Source organism: Zootoca vivipara, chromosome 2 (genome assembly GCF_963506605.1).
Source record: "Zootoca vivipara chromosome 2, rZooViv1.1, whole genome shotgun sequence".
NCBI lineage: Eukaryota > Metazoa > Chordata > Lepidosauria > Squamata > Lacertidae > Zootoca > Zootoca vivipara.
Genome location: NC_083277.1, coordinates 40,578,102 through 40,593,295, shown reverse-complemented (window position 1 = coordinate 40,593,295; position 15,194 = coordinate 40,578,102). Strand labels below are relative to the sequence as shown.

The 15,194-nt window shown below is 45.8% G+C and overlaps 1 protein-coding gene across 1 annotated transcript in view; it reads left to right on the top strand.

Annotated features, from left to right (window-relative positions):
* The window catches only part of TPRA1 (transmembrane protein adipocyte associated 1), a 29,861-nt gene that overhangs the window by 3,783 nt on the left and 10,884 nt on the right, over window positions 1-15,194 (top strand). Inside the window, exons 2-9 of the mRNA XM_035106471.2 lie at window positions 2,963-3,165; window positions 3,303-3,435; window positions 8,507-8,593; window positions 11,073-11,145; window positions 12,325-12,404; window positions 13,414-13,524; window positions 13,740-13,800; window positions 14,756-14,858. Coding sequence (XP_034962362.2) covers window positions 2,975-3,165; window positions 3,303-3,435; window positions 8,507-8,593; window positions 11,073-11,145; window positions 12,325-12,404; window positions 13,414-13,524; window positions 13,740-13,800; window positions 14,756-14,858 — 839 coding nt within the window. The 5' untranslated portion in view covers window positions 2,963-2,974. The remainder of the gene's footprint in view (window positions 1-2,962; window positions 3,166-3,302; window positions 3,436-8,506; window positions 8,594-11,072; window positions 11,146-12,324; window positions 12,405-13,413; window positions 13,525-13,739; window positions 13,801-14,755; window positions 14,859-15,194) is intronic.

Sequence of the window (15,194 nt, the reverse complement as noted above, 5' to 3'; positions counted from 1 at the left end):
TCCTTGGGTAAAAAATGAGAAAGTAAATATGAGAGGGTGGGGCAAGAATGTCTTGGCTAGATAAAAGGCCTCCTTCTTGTTCCCTCTCTGTTTATTTGGAGAGTGCTGATAGGTTAGTGAAAAAAGCAGTCTCTTAAAACAAAGATTTGTTGTGGTTCTCAGAATAAGTTTTTCAGTTAACTCTGTTTCAGTGTATCTGAAGAAGTGTGCATGCACACGAAAGCTCATACCAATGACAAACTTAGTTGGTCTCTAAGGTGCTACTGGAAGGAATTTTTTGTTTGTTTGTTTCTTTTAACTGTGTCATTTAAATTAAGCTCTGTAAAGGGAAGTGTTCTCCTAACCTCCTAACTATGGAAGTATAGAGAACGAAATATTTCCCAGCATTCCGAGACTCAAATTCTAATAGACTCGGCGAGGATTAGATTAGTTTTTGAATTTTTGTAAACTCTCCAGGACCCAGTTTTTGTCAGATGGTGGATATGGAATCTGATTTGTGGGCCAGGGCTTAGCTGTGGAGCATGTGAAGTACAACTGTGAGAACGGACTGAGCATTTGCAGAGTGCTGCAATTTGAAAAGCGGTTCCAGTGCGTTGTTTGAAATATACAGCACCTATGAACTGAGATGGGACAAGAGTTTATAGAGCAGATTGCATTTATTTCCAGCTAGGTTCCTGGAAGCTAGCTGTGGAGGCTCTCATTTGTTTTGATTAAAGTGCATGTGTCATTTGGAGGGCAAAGGATGTATTGGTTGTGTAGAATAAAGGAGATACCTTGGAAATACTGCTGAAGGATGTATGAAGAGAACACAAGCAACTTATTGAGCTAGGTGTGTGTATGGTATAATACCTTTCATTAGGATCTATCAAAACATCAAAAAGCTCTAAGCTAGCTTCGAATTTTATAGAACTTAATTCAAGCCTTCATTTTTATTTTAAGAAAGATGGTTGACAGGGAGGAGAGAGAGATTACTGTTGCTGGTAGAAGCCTAGCCTGCAATATGTTATGTCACCACGAGACTTGGTGTTTGTGCAATTCTTCTTTGTGCACCTCTTCCCTTTTTGGTGCATTGGGGGAAGTCAGGAAGTCTCAGAAATTGACCATAGTTTCCTGTTTTGTCCAAACCAGGGAACTGGCCCCTGGATTTGGAACAAGCCAGGATAAATCATACACACACCTGCGCGCGCGCACACACACACACTCATATATATATACAGTCAAACCTCGGTTTGCGACCGCTTCAGTTTCTGACCACCGCAGACCCGGAAGTGTTTACATCCGGGTTCCGCAGCGCTCGGAGGTGCAGAAGCAATCTGCACAGCGTGTGTGTGTGTGCAGAAGCGCTCTATCGGCGCTTCGCACACGTGCAGAAGCGTGCCTTCGGCGAGCGACTAATTTGGGGAGCAACCGCCTCCACAGAACGGATTGCGTTCGCAAACCAAGGTACCACTGTACAGTGCTTCTTTCTGGGGGTCAGGGGTATGCATACCCCTAAACATTTTGTGAATCTAAGTTTGGCCTCATTGAGGGGCAGTATTTCAATATGAGTAGGAAAATAAGAGTACCGCTAAATATATTTTTAGAAAAAAAATACTGTGTGTGTGTGTGTATGTATATGTGTAAGGTAAAGGTAAAGGGGCCCCTGACCATTAGGTCCAGTCGTGACCGACTCTGGGGTTGCGCGCTCATCTCGCATTATTGGCCGAGGGAGCCGGCGTACAGCTTCCAGGTCATGTGGCCAGCATGACAAAGCCGCTTCTGGCAAACCAGAGCAGCACATGGAAACACCGTTTATCTTCCCGCTGTAGCGGTTCCTATTTATTTACTTGCATTTTGACATGCTTTCGAACTGCTAGGTTGGCAGGAGCTGGGACCAAGCAACGGGAGCTCACCCCGTCACAGGGATTCGAACCGCCGACCTTCTGATCAGCAAGCCCTAGGCTCAGTGGTTTAACCACAGCGCCACCTGGGTCCCTTTATATGTGTATATGTGTATATTTTTGTGTGTGTATTCACACACACACTTGCCACAAAGCTGTGATATGTATGTCTGAACTAAGGGTGCTGTGTCAAGCCACTGGCCCACCTAGCTCAGAGTTGTTGTTGACACCAGGTTGACTGATGGGAGTTGTAGTCCAAAACATTGACATGAGGTTGGCGAACGCTGATTGGAGTGGTTCTCCAGGGTTTCAGGCGGAAATATTTCCCTGCGCTAACTGGAGATGTCGGGGACTGAACCTGGGACAATCAGCATGCCAAGCATGCTGTCTGTCCCTGAGCTACAGCCCTTTCTACATAGAGAAAAAATAGTATTACATGTGCCTATAGGTTTAAGTGTGGCCTACACATTGTCAGTATGTTAAATATTTACAGCCTGGAAAGAGCAAAATTATGGCCAGTAGATTATGTGAGGTAATGATTCTCCATTGTTTAGGTTACTTGCTACCAAGATTTTGAATGGGAGCCTTTTCCCCTTCATAATTTAAGAGAGTACGGTTATAATCATACGCATTAAGTAAAATACTATCATTTCTGGGCAAAGGAAATGTATTTTCCCATTAATGAATGAAATATATTTAAATTGGCGTGACATCTGTAAAGGCATAATCATGATTTTTGGTGCTTTATTAAAACGGATGAAACTTGTCTTAAGAATATACAAGCAATGTATTGTTTATTACAAAACATTGTGCAAATGTATTCTGTCTTAAAGAGAGAGTGCACTATTATACACAATAATTATTTAGTACCATGTAAACTTTATTAGAAAAGCCAAAGTAAAATAATGTGAATGTTGGGTGTTACAACTATGGACTGGAACACCTCCCCTTCCCCTGGCAAACACTTTTACCACAGATGTCAGTCCTTTCACCTTCCTCTCTGTCTAGTTTGCCTTTTGATGTGTGTGTATCCATTCCCTAATGATGCTGCTGCCCCTTTCTCTCACTTTCTTCCCCCCCAGAGCTGTGGCAGGATGTCTTCTATAGTGACACCTCTAGTGAGGTTCTCCACGTATGACAATGCCACCTACCCACCTTCTACCACATTAGTGGCGCCGTTGGATAATGTAACTTCTGCACCCCTGACAACTGCACGGGCTGACGTCAACATTACTGTGCCACACAAATGCTTGTTGTTGTTGTATGAAGACATTGGGACATCCAGGTGAGATGCTGTTTTGTGTAGGCATGCGTGGCTTTTGCTCTCCTTCTTCTTATTCTTCTTTTTCCTCTTCCTCTTCTCCTCCTTCCTCCACTTCCTGCATTTTAAAAACTGTTTTGCCTTTTGTGCCATATTTCTAGGGTCCGTTACTGGGACCTTCTGCTGCTGGTTCCCAATGTGCTTTTCTTTGCGTTTCTCCTCTGGAAGCTGCCCTCTGCCAAGGCCAAAATCCATGCCACCTCCAGTCCCATCTTCACCACCTTTTACATACTGGTGAGTACAGGTCTTTCTGTTTTAGTTTTTTTAAAAGCAGGCCAGTGGCAAATTGGCCCACGTGGTCTTGCCTCCCTTAAGCGCACGAACCTAGCGGCAGGGTCACTGATGACACCCCGGGAAAAATCTGTGCATCAGGGGTGCTTCCACACTACAAGCTGCAATTATGGAACAGGAATAGGCAACCTGTGGCCCTCCAGGTGTTGCTAGACACATGTGCTGATGTAACTGGCTGGGTGATCTGAATCTTTCTCCTGTTTACCTGCCTTCTTGCTCTGTCCAGTTCCCAGCACCTCCTGCCCTTCTTGCTCATTGTTCAAGAGAGGGCTCGTGGGGTGAGGAAGAATACTGTAATGCATTCCCCCCCTTTTTGCCTACTCCCCCCCAAAAAAATCCTACCCTGAGAGAAACACCTCTCGCCATTTAAAGGGCATTGCTGTGTTTTAGAATCAGGAATGTGTTCAAATGAATCCTCTCCTTAGGGTGGAGTGAGAGGTAGCTGCTGCTTCTGCCTCTGCTGCCTCTAAAGCCTGACAGCAGTCCCAGCCCACCCCCCAGCCCAGCCCCCACCCCCAATGCAGCAGTTGTCCACAGAAATGTATTTGAAAGAGGATTAGAGACAGAGTTAAAGGAAGGGCTCTAGGTCAGGATTTAGCAGTGGTTAGACTTTTTTTTAATTAAAAAAAACATTTACTTGTGCAATTTCATTGTATTTTCATAATTACTTCCGGGGGGCGGGGGCGGGACTTGAAGCCATTTATTAACAACTGGCTGGCCCTGCCACACATTGTTGTGACTTAGTCTGTTAAATGGGCCCTCAGAGTCCCCCTTCAAACTCCCCTGTAGGTCCCACTTTGGCTTAGTCTGTTAAATGGGCCCTCAGAGCCCCCCTTTTGACTCCTCCCCCCACCCCACCCCGGGCTCATCCTCTGCGGCCTAGTCAGTTCTTCCATCTGGGCAATGCTGCAGCCTATTCATTCGCCTGGGCAGTGCTGGGCCTTGTTGCTGCAAAAGGCCTGTTTTCAGTTGGTTCCCGTGGAATTTTGTGATGTCACCGATTGTCTGCAGCCAATGGAGACGCTGCTTCTCCGTTCTATTTCCCAGCATGCACTTTTGGGTGAGTTGTGTGTTCTGAAACATGGAGTTTTTGGGGTTTTACGCGGCCCAGGTGTTCCATCTGTCCACGCGCAAACTGTCTCATATTAATCTCGTATTCTCATGTGACGTGTCAAAATTTCAACGCAGTCGGTCAAGTGGTTTTGTAGATCATTCAAGCCGAACTAACGGACACATTCTACATTTTTAGATAGATAGATAGATAGTTGTGAGGAGTTCTGAAAAAGCAGGTGTGTGAGGAGAAGAATGTCTGCTTATGCTTTAAGCCTGCTGACTATCATTATCTCTGTGGAGATTGCCTCCTCCAGCCTAGTGTGCGTGTGCGTTGTGGGTTGTTGTTGGGTGTTTTTATTTTTTATAAAAATAAACTGCTTGTTTTTAAAATCTCCACTGTGCTGTCATTTGTACCCACTTGGTTACGGCATGAGCAAAAGGGCTTCTTCTGAAAGGAGTGAGGAAGGAAGGGAATTGTGTGTTCCCAGGAGGGGGAGGATTGTGGCAGCAGCCCTGGGCAGCACATGGTGGTGCCATGATTTCTGTCAACGTGTGACTTAGCCTGGGCTAACTCTTAGGCTGGGAGGAAGGAGATGGGGGCAGAGTGCAGCATGGCAGCAATAGAGGAAGTTGGAGGTTGTGGGTTTTTTTAAAAAACAACAACGATGTCATGTCCTGTGCTTTCGTGTGTATTGCATTGTCAGATGTATGACTACCGTGTTTCTCCTAAAATAAGACACATCTTATATTTATTTTTCCTCCAAAAAAACACACCACGACTTATTTGGGGGGGATGTCTTATTTTTTCGAGCGGGAGCTGGCAACAGCATGCTGCGCCGAGCCCCGACCCGTTGAGAGCCGGCAGCAGCGCACCGCGCGGGACCAGTTGAGAGCCGGGGAGCAGGAAGCAGCCGCAGAGGCGGCTGTGAGAGAAGCGGCGGCGGAGGAACCGGCAAGAGGCGGCTGCATGGGAGCCGCTTCGGGGAGCGCAGCGCAGCGGGAAGAGCCTGGTGAGAGATCCCGGGCTTCACCTGCAGCCGCAGCTGCCTCTCACCAGGCTCTTCCCGCTGCGCTGCGCTCCCCGAAGCAGCTCCCACCCCCGCAAAACACAGTGAGTGGGCCGCGGGGGAAGTGCCGAGAGCGCCCAGGAGCGCAGCTGCAGCGACGGTAATCCCTGGGGCTGCAGAGGTGGCTGTGGGCACGCGGCAAGCCCCAAAGCACAGCGGCGGTGCTGGAGACGGCCACTGCGAGTGGCATGAAAAGAAGAAGATCGCCAGCAAGCGCGCTGTTGCCTCTTGCCGGCTCTTCCGAAGGCGCTTAAATGCCTTCCTTTCCTTGCCAGACCTGCTCCCTCCCGGCTTATTTTCGGGGGATGTCTTAGATTTATTCTACTAATGAAAAGCCTGACATGGCTTATTTTTGAGGACCGTCTTATTTTAGGAGAAACACGTTATGTATGATTGTCAGATGTATAACATGGGTATGGCCTCAGTGCAGGGAGTTCCTGGCTCTCCAGAAACAAGTTTTTTCCCTTGAGGCCAAGGCAGCTGACCTGAACAAGCCAAGCAAGGTTGGTGGATGAGGACTTCGGGGACGTTACAGCTGTGAACTTGACAGACTCCAAATGAAGCCTGATATGCTCCCAGACCATGTCCAGCACCAGCTGCAGACATGTGAGTCTGCTGTAAGAGCCCCTTCTCCTGCAGAGAGTCATTGCTCTCAAGAAACTCTTTGCTTTAGAGCCAAACAGTGACATTGGTTTCTCAGGCCTACACTCTGTTATCCCATGCCTGGGTTTGGTCCTCCTGGTGCCTATACTGTCAAAAGTATAGTGTGAATGTTGCCCTGGTCTCATTTACAACTACAGGCAACAAGCATTTTCCATGGGGGTTATGTTCCTGACCCCTGTGTGTGTCAGCAGAGCGGGCATAACCCTGCCCCATTCCACCCCTGCCCCACCCCCTTTTCCAGCCATTTCTGGGTTGCGGTGATACATGTGATCGTACACATATTGAAAGCATGTACAATGGTCGTTGCTTTTACAGAAACCAGTGCCCTTCCCCTGAGGGCTGAAATGTTTGAAGTAGCAGAGGATAAATCTTTCTGCCTGCAGTGTAACAAGTCCTACAATGTTAGGCTGAGGTTTGCATGTGCCTCTTACATTTGAGGCCTTCCCCTATGCAAATAGCAATTCTGGGTACATTGCATCCCACAGGGCACGCTTGAGGGAATAATGTAATGAATCAGTGTTTGTTTTTTGTTCTTTTGTAAGTGGTGGCTCCTGTCATATTGGGGTTGGTGCAAAGTGCAGTGGCAATAACACTGCTTAGCTCTGAAGCAAGTTAAATAATATTTACGAAGGCAGGAAAGAAACTGGTTATTTCAGGAGCTTTATCTTGGAGAGGAAGTAGATATATTTTACAGATGCAGCATAGGAGGGTGGTAACAGGATATACAGAGAACTGTCCCAGAGGGCTGCTACAATACAGGACATCCACAAACAAATACAGTACTGCAAATGCTCATTCACTTTTCTCGAAAGGCTAAGAGGATATCTGCAAGGTGGTGCTAAAACCTGGTTCAGTCTTGCTGAAATCATTGTGTGGTGTGTTGTTGAGTGTGGCATCTGAAGCCCTGTTTACTCTGGCCTTCTGGTCCCAGTCTCCTTACAGCATCTGTCAGTGGGATTAATATACCGGTATGTCAGCTGTATAGAGCCCAGCATGTAGCAGATTAGAATATGTGTGACCTCTGGAAAAGGGAGACAATGAATATTTGTGTTTTTAATATTAGTTGTAAGGAGGCTTCTGAATATGGCACACTTCAAACAAAACAAAAACCAATATTTCCTGAAGGGGCTGAAGTGTTGTTGTTAAATGAAATTTAGTGTTTCAGAATGCCAAGTTTTGTGGCCAGTAGTGGTAGGATTGTAGCATTGTACATTGCATGTAGCACTGAGCTGAACAAATGCTGGCAAAAATCGGTGTAGCTCCTTGCAGGTCATTTATTTTAAACAAAATATGCTAAAGCTAGGGAATACAACTCTTTCATTTGAGGTAGGATAACCAGTTAGTGTATTGACATGTTTTGCATCTTTTCCTGCTGGAACTGGAAACTGTGTACAGTATCCCTAATGTGCCTGTGCCAAGGATTTTGAAGGACTGTATTTCAGAATCTTCTGAGCTGATTTCCTGCCTTAAGCATTTTTAACTGTGTTCCCCACCCCCACCCCACGCTGCCGCTGCTTCAGCAAGTGAATTGTGGCGTCCTTCCCAGATCTGAGGCTCCTTAATTGATATCCTGTGGTGTTGGCTGCCTGTTTATTTAAAATTCTACCTTCACCAGGCAGGCACCAATAGAATATGAAGTGATTATGATACTAAAATCGGAGAATGGAGGAGATAATAAGGATCAGTATTTCAAGCCTTGAAAACCTTTAGTCCAGATGTTGCCAGACTTCCAACTCACATCTCCCCTGATCACTGGCTGTGCAGTGACATCTGGAGGGCCTCAGGCTCCCCATTTCTGACGTAGGCCTTGCATGGCAAATTCTCTAGCATTTCTTTGCTGAGGTGACCTGGCTGAAGTAACTTGTTCCTTCTCAGCCTTAAAAAGAGGGGAAACTATTTCCCCCTCTTTTTCTTCTATTCCTCTGTAACAAAGAGCAGTAAGAAAGAGCTGTTTGGCAGTGGAATTTGCTACCAAGGAGTGTGGTGGAGTCTCCTTCTTTGGAGGTCTTTAAGCAGAGGCTTGACAGGCATATGTCAAGAATGCTTTGATGGTGTTTCCTGCTCGGCAGGGGGTTGGACTGGATGGCCCTTGTGGTCTCTTCCAACTCTATGATTATATGATTCTAAATAAAATGTTAAAGGGGGACCTTGTTGATTGGTTTCCCATCCCTGAAGCCCATCAAACATTTTCTTTTCTGCCTTAAATCTTAACAATTGCCATTGTCTTCTAGGTGTTTGTGGTAGCTGTGGTTGGGATTGCTCGAGCGGTTGTCTCCATGACAGTCAGCGCTTCCACTGCCGCTACGGTTACTGACAAGGTGAGTGTGGGTTTGATACCAGAGGCGAGCGTGGCTTTGGCCCCTTCTTCACCTTTTCTGGGGCAGGAATGCAAAAAAGATTTGAGCTCCATTTAGTCATCAGTTACAATAATGGGTGGAATTCATTGTACCGCTAACTGGGGTACGTGTGCATGGAGCAAGGTCTGCTTGTGCAACCCCCTGCACTCCTCCCCATATTTTGGGGTTTTGTGGTGGATCAGCAAGGGTTTCTGACTCCTCAATTGTTCAACAATAGCAACAAGGAAAAGGCTTCTTCTATCTCTCCCCTCCTCACCCTCAAAATTAGGCTGCTCAAGCAAAGAAATCTTGAGGGGAAAACCAGAAGTGGAGTTTTGAGTGAAAGGACTGTGAGCTCAATTCGGTCATTGAGAACAAAATCTTGGACTGAGCATGTGCTCAGAGACATCCTGTTCCTTCAATCTAAATGTACCATGGCTGCTTCCCCCCCACCCTCACCTGAACCACCATTTTGCACCTGGCTGTCTGGTGGATTGGAGGGTCTGGTTCTCTTTTAACTCTCTGAACAGTATTGACTTTTGGCCTTGCCATCCTCCCATGCTTTGCTTGGCTCAATGCTAAATCCCTTTCTAGTCTCTAATCCTACTCCAACAAATGTCTTTATAGCCTAATTGTTTTTCAGTTTTGCATTTATTTCTTTTTTTGCAAGCTCTATTTGGTTGCATTTACATCGAGACTGCCAGTCTCAGGATTTGTATAAAACAATGTGGCTCTTCATTTAGGCAAATCAAGAACAGCAGAGTCAATCGCCACAAGAATGATGGCCCTTAACTAGGTGTTTTGATGCCAAGATGAGCATTTGCTGTTGACAAGTAACTTGAGGCCTATCTCCCATGTGCTTTCTTCTTCTTGTTGTTGTTTAGTCGTTTAGTCGTGTCCGACTCTTCGTGACCCCATGGACCATAGCACGCCAGGCACTCCTGTCTTGCACTGCCTCCCGCAGTTTGGTCAAACTCATGTTCGTAGCTTCGAGAACAATGTCCAACCATCTCGTCCTCTGTCGTCCCCTTCTCCTAGTGCCCTCAATCTTTCCCAACATCAGGGTCTTTTCCAAGGATTCTTCTCTTCTCATGAGGTGGCCAAAGTATTGGAGCCTCAGCTTCACGATCTGTCCTTCCAGGGAGCACTCAGGGCTGATTTCCTTCAGAATGGATAGGTTTGATCTTCTTGCAGTCCATGGGACTCTCAAGAGTCTCCTCCAGCACCATAATTCAAAAGCATCAATTCTTTGGCGATCAGCCTTCTTTATGGTCCAGCTCTCACTTCCATACATCACTACTGGGAAAACCATAGCTTTAACTATACGGACCTTTGTCGGCAATGTCTCTGCTTTTTAAGATGCTGTCTAGGTTTGTCATTGCTTTTCTCCCAAGAAGCAGGCGTCTTTTAATTTCGTGACTGCTGTCACCATCTGCAGTGATCAAGGAGCCCAAGAAAGTAAAATCTCTCACTGCCTCCATTTCTTCCCCTTCCATTTGCCAGGAGGTGATGGGACCAGTGGCCATGATCTTGGTTTTTTTGATGTTGAGCTTCATGTGCTTTCTTATGCCAGGGGATTGTTCCTACAAGTGCTGTGCACTTGGTTGCAAGGAGACATTACCTGTGCCACTTAAGTACACTTTATGCATCTGGGTTAGATTTGGTGTCCGAAAGAGCACTAAGCATTTGGACCAATCAGAACACTTGAGATAGGATGTGCCAAGGATAAATATTGACAAACTGGGGGGCAGACAGTAGTTGTAACCTACAGCCCTTTAAGCCAGCATGGTTTTGGAGTGAGGTCAGTTGGGCTCTGGATTGGAACAACAGAGGAAACAGGATGATTGGAACGGAATTGAAGGATGAAACTGTCATGTGACAAAGACACATGGGAGCAGGGACAGCAAGGCAGGCTGTAACTGTCAAATCCCAACTGCCAAAGTGTAACTGTCAACTGCCATTCTAGGCTTGAGTCTCTCCTTCCGGTTCTGTGTAACTTAACAGTCATGAACATCTTTGCCTCTGTGTTTCTGTAACTGAGTCTATGTTTCTGAAACTACTGTATATTTTATGAAGAACAATGATTTAATAAAGCTTTCATTATTTAAACAAAGAACTCTGCTGAAATAAATACCGCTGCGCGTCAGAAACCCCCTGCCATAGCTGCCAAGTTTTCCCTTTTCTCGTGAGGAAGCCTATTCAGCATAAGGGAAAATCCCTTAAAAAAGGGGATAACTTGGCAGCTATGCCCCCTGCGTGCAAACAGTTGTGTAAGACTCGTAGCCTGTGATGCAACTAATTCTGAAAATTCAAGTGAACACCATGCATTAGCCAGTGAGGGAGATTTTAGGATGGTATTTTTAAATCTTATTTTCATGGATGGAAGGAACAAGCTTTTCTTTTAGGACCTATTCAGTTTTCTCCTTGATCTTGATTTTGTGGCATGTACTGTCTTCTCTAGATCCTGTGGGAAATCACAAGATTCTTCCTTCTGGCTATTGAACTGAGCATGGTGATTCTGGGCCTTGCATTTGGTAAGGATTCCTCCTTAGTGTTGCTTGGTGCACTTAACCTTTTTCCTTGACGAGACCATTGGAGCGTGGTGAACGTGCCCTGCTTTCGGTCGGAAAGAGCAAATCTTACCAAGCACAAAAGGACTTCAGTCAGATACATGTAATGTGTGTGCTGGAGGCGAAAGCTTGCATTTATTGTAGGCCCCTTATTTACACCCTCCATCTGCTTTCACTGTGTACACAGTAGGGTACTTTTGTCTGAGTGAAGAAAGGACGATTGATACATTAAATAATAATAATAATAATAATAATAATAATAATAATAATAATAATAATTAATAATAATGGCATTTCCAACCCAGTTTCCAGTGTTAAAGGTGCAGTTGTTACCCATTTGTTGCATAGGATTCAGTTGCATTTCCTCAAGGCAGCCTTTCTGTGATGGAGGTAATTTATTTTCCCAGCACCCATGAAGCAGGTGTTTGTAAGCATCTATTCAATAATAGCTCTCAGCAGTGGAAACAACTCCTCTGTATTTTTGTGTGCATGTGTCCCATTTCGTGACTTTTAAAACAAACAAACAAATAATTAAATGAATTCTCCACCATATTTTATTCTACTAAAATCCTACCCTTCCTTCATGATGCTCTCCTAGTCCTCCCTGGATATACTGAGAATCTTCTGCATGCAACGCAGCCACTGTTTCTCAGACTGGGACTACCGGTATTTCTTTCTTTAAGCTTCCCAGCCCACCTTCCTATGGTGCAACATATTAAGTGGCTTCTAGTTCTCAGGGCACGAGTTTTACTCTCAATTGCAACCTCAGTCGAGAGCTTTTGCCTTTCTCCTAAAAGAAATCTGGCTTTGTTAGTCTGTCACAGCTTGGACAGGAAAGGCATGAGGCAGGACCTCGAACATAGGCGAGACCCCTAGATGAGGTCTTGAGTCAGTGCATCAGATTTTCACCCAGGGTGTTGGGTCTGACGCCAATAATGTCAGGTTTACAGCAAAAGCTTAGATGTACATGGCCTGTTGCATGGTGGGTCTTTTATGCTGGTTAACTCCTAACGGCATTCCCCAGCATGCATAGGCTGTTCAGCAGCAGGCAAGTATATTTCTAGCCTTTAGTCACCTGACAGAAGACCAGCCATTTTTGCTTGTCAAAGAAATGACCCCTGGTATGTTTCCCACCCCATTCAGGTCGTTTGGAGAGCAAATCCAGTGTTAAGCGGGTATTGGCTATCACCACAGTGCTGTCATTGGCCTACTCTGTCACCCAGGTAAGTGTTGGTGAAATAGGACAGTTGCACAGAGTAAGGCAAATTCAGTTCAATTGTTTCCTCAGCTGCTCCTCAAGAGGTTCTGAGTTACTTTTAACAGCTCAGTGTAGTAACTCACTCTGAACAGTGCAGCATTTGTTAAGTTTAAGCATGTTCTCCTTTTCTATAGTGGTAGCATTATGCCTTGTTTTGTTTTGGGAAACCCCAGTATTAAACAGGAATGTCACTGTCCACTCCTCAGGCATCTTCTTAAAAAATCAGATGCAGTGAACTGATAGGTACTGCATGTGAGTTTTGTTATGTATTCATTTACACATTGGTTGGTTGGTTTTAATTCCACTCTTCAGGCAAAAAAGGCTCCTAGAGCAGCTTGGAAGACAGTCCCTTCCCTCAGACTTACAATCTGAAAAGGCACAACACAAAACAAAAATGGGTTGGGAGGGATGAGGAAATAAGCAAACTCAAGTACAAGTTCTTAGTTACAAGTTCTTATAATGGTCAGTTGAGGTAGAAAAGTTCGAGGAGAAGAGGCAGTAAAAATTGCTGATCTCTCAGCTATGCCTTTGGATGTAACGGGCCACTGTTGGAAGTGTAGTGCATTGAGATGTGGGACGAATAATGTAGATCAAGAGGGTAGTTGGCAGAAGTTTTAGGTCAGGTATTAAGCATGTGGGGGAGGGATAGGGATAGCACCAGTAGGTTGGCATGAGGCCTTGAGAGGAGGAAAGGTGCCATTTTTTTGTAACCTGCCTCCATTCTCAGGCTTAGAGCTAAATCCCGAGAGCATCTGGCACATCTTTCCTCCTGCAGTTAGAGCAATTTGTTATCCTCTGCTAAATCACAATTTATGGACTGGATAGGGGATCTTGTTGTGTGACGATGGAAAGGGCTGGCTTCCAAGTGAGACCGAGTGCCTTTTCCTCAGCTTCTCATGCAGGAAACAGAGGCACCATTGTAAGCAGTTCATGCCCTGACGACCCCCTTGTACTGTTCCCCACCAATCTTTCAGGGAACTCTGGAGATCAGTTATCCTGATGCCAGGCTCTCTGCAGAAGACTTCAATATCTATGGTCATGGAGGAAGGCACTTTTGGCTTGCAAGCTCCTGTTTCTTCTTTCTGGTAAGTGTGATAAATATCTGTTTTGCTTGATATGAATACCATGAGTTTCAAACACTGGTGGTTCTTCCTTGGTGATTTTTCAATCTCTTTATTTCATTGTGCTTTCTGACACCTTCTAAACACAGAAATGAAAGCCAGGGTTGTTCCTGTTTTCCACCACCCGCCCTCAGCAACTTCTGGCCCTGCAACTCACCTGCTGCTTTCTTCCGTAACAGGTTTATTCAATGGTGGTGATGCTTCCAAAAACTCCCTTGAAAGATCGTATTTCCCTGCCTTGTAAGTGACTCGCCTCTCCCTTTCAAACCAGTATGATTTTCTCTCGCAGACATTAAAAGCCCAAGCCACTGGGAAAATTCAGGACAGACAAAAGAAAGTCCTTCTTTGCATAGTTAAGCTGTGGAATTCATTCCCACATAGCAATTGAGGTAGTGATTGATGGTCAACAGCCAGGTGCCCTTGAGAAGCCTGTAAGCAGGCCACAAGTGCAACTCCTCTCTCCCCATTCAGAGGCATACTGCCTCCAAGAGTGGACCTGCAACGTAGCCTTCCTGACTCGTAGCCATGGATAGCCATGAATTTGTCCAGTCCCCTTTTTAAAATCATCCAGGTTGGTGACCCTCTCTACGTATAGTGGGAGTGAATTCAACAGCTTGTGACTGGGGTGGGGAAACTCACACCTAGGGGCCAAATGTGGCCCTCCAGGCTTCTCTCTATGGCCCTCAGGATTCTTCTCTGGCCACGTCCGCCCTCCAACCACACCTTTCACCAGCCCTGCTTTGCACCTCCTTGTTTTTGCCTGGCTGGAATGTGCCCTTGAATTCTGACAATGCCTTTATAGAGGACAGAGGGACATGTGACGGTGTGTCTAGAAACTGGCCTATGGGAGATTTACATTAGCTACTCTGCCCACTTTTGCCTCTAGTTCCGCCTGCACCTGGAAAGTTGTGCGGAAGGAAATTTGGCCCTCAGCCTGAAAAAGGTTCCCCACCCCTGTAATAGGCACCTGTTAGGAAGAAGGGAGAGTGGAGGGTTTGCTTAAGTTACATAACGCATAGGTGGAATGGCCATTGCTGGAGACCGTTCTGCAATAAGTAGCTCTCGAGCATCTTTCTTCTCCCTGTAATACTGTTTTTTTCTGGGTCTCCAAAGTGGCTTTTCCACCATATCGTTTGTAGTGTTGGATGTACCTGTGATTACATTTGACCCCAGTGTCTTTGCCTCTCTTTTTCAGCTAGGAAGAGTTTCTATATCTATGCTGGGATTCTTGCTGTGCTGAACCTGGTGCAGGGCATTGGTAGTGGTCTGCTCTGTGCAGGTATCATAGAAGGACTGTGGTACGTATCCCTGTGGCTGGATAGCTCTGCTCAACTTCTTCCTGGTGCTATCACCGAGTCCTTTGAGAAGGAAGTTCAAAGAGCTTCAAACACATTTGAACCAAAGCAAACTTGTTAAGGGGTATTGCTGTTGATGGCTGCTGAATTTGTAGCTCGACTGCACCCTCCATTGTACCACATCTGCCTCCAGATGCCTTTCTGGATAGTCCACCTGAGACTCGGTGATCTCATTACTCCTTGAGAAATACCCACTCAATGCCTATCTCCTGACATCTCCCCTCTCCAGTGGGGAAGGCAGCAGGGAGGGAGTGCATTCTGCTTAGTGAATTGGGGGTT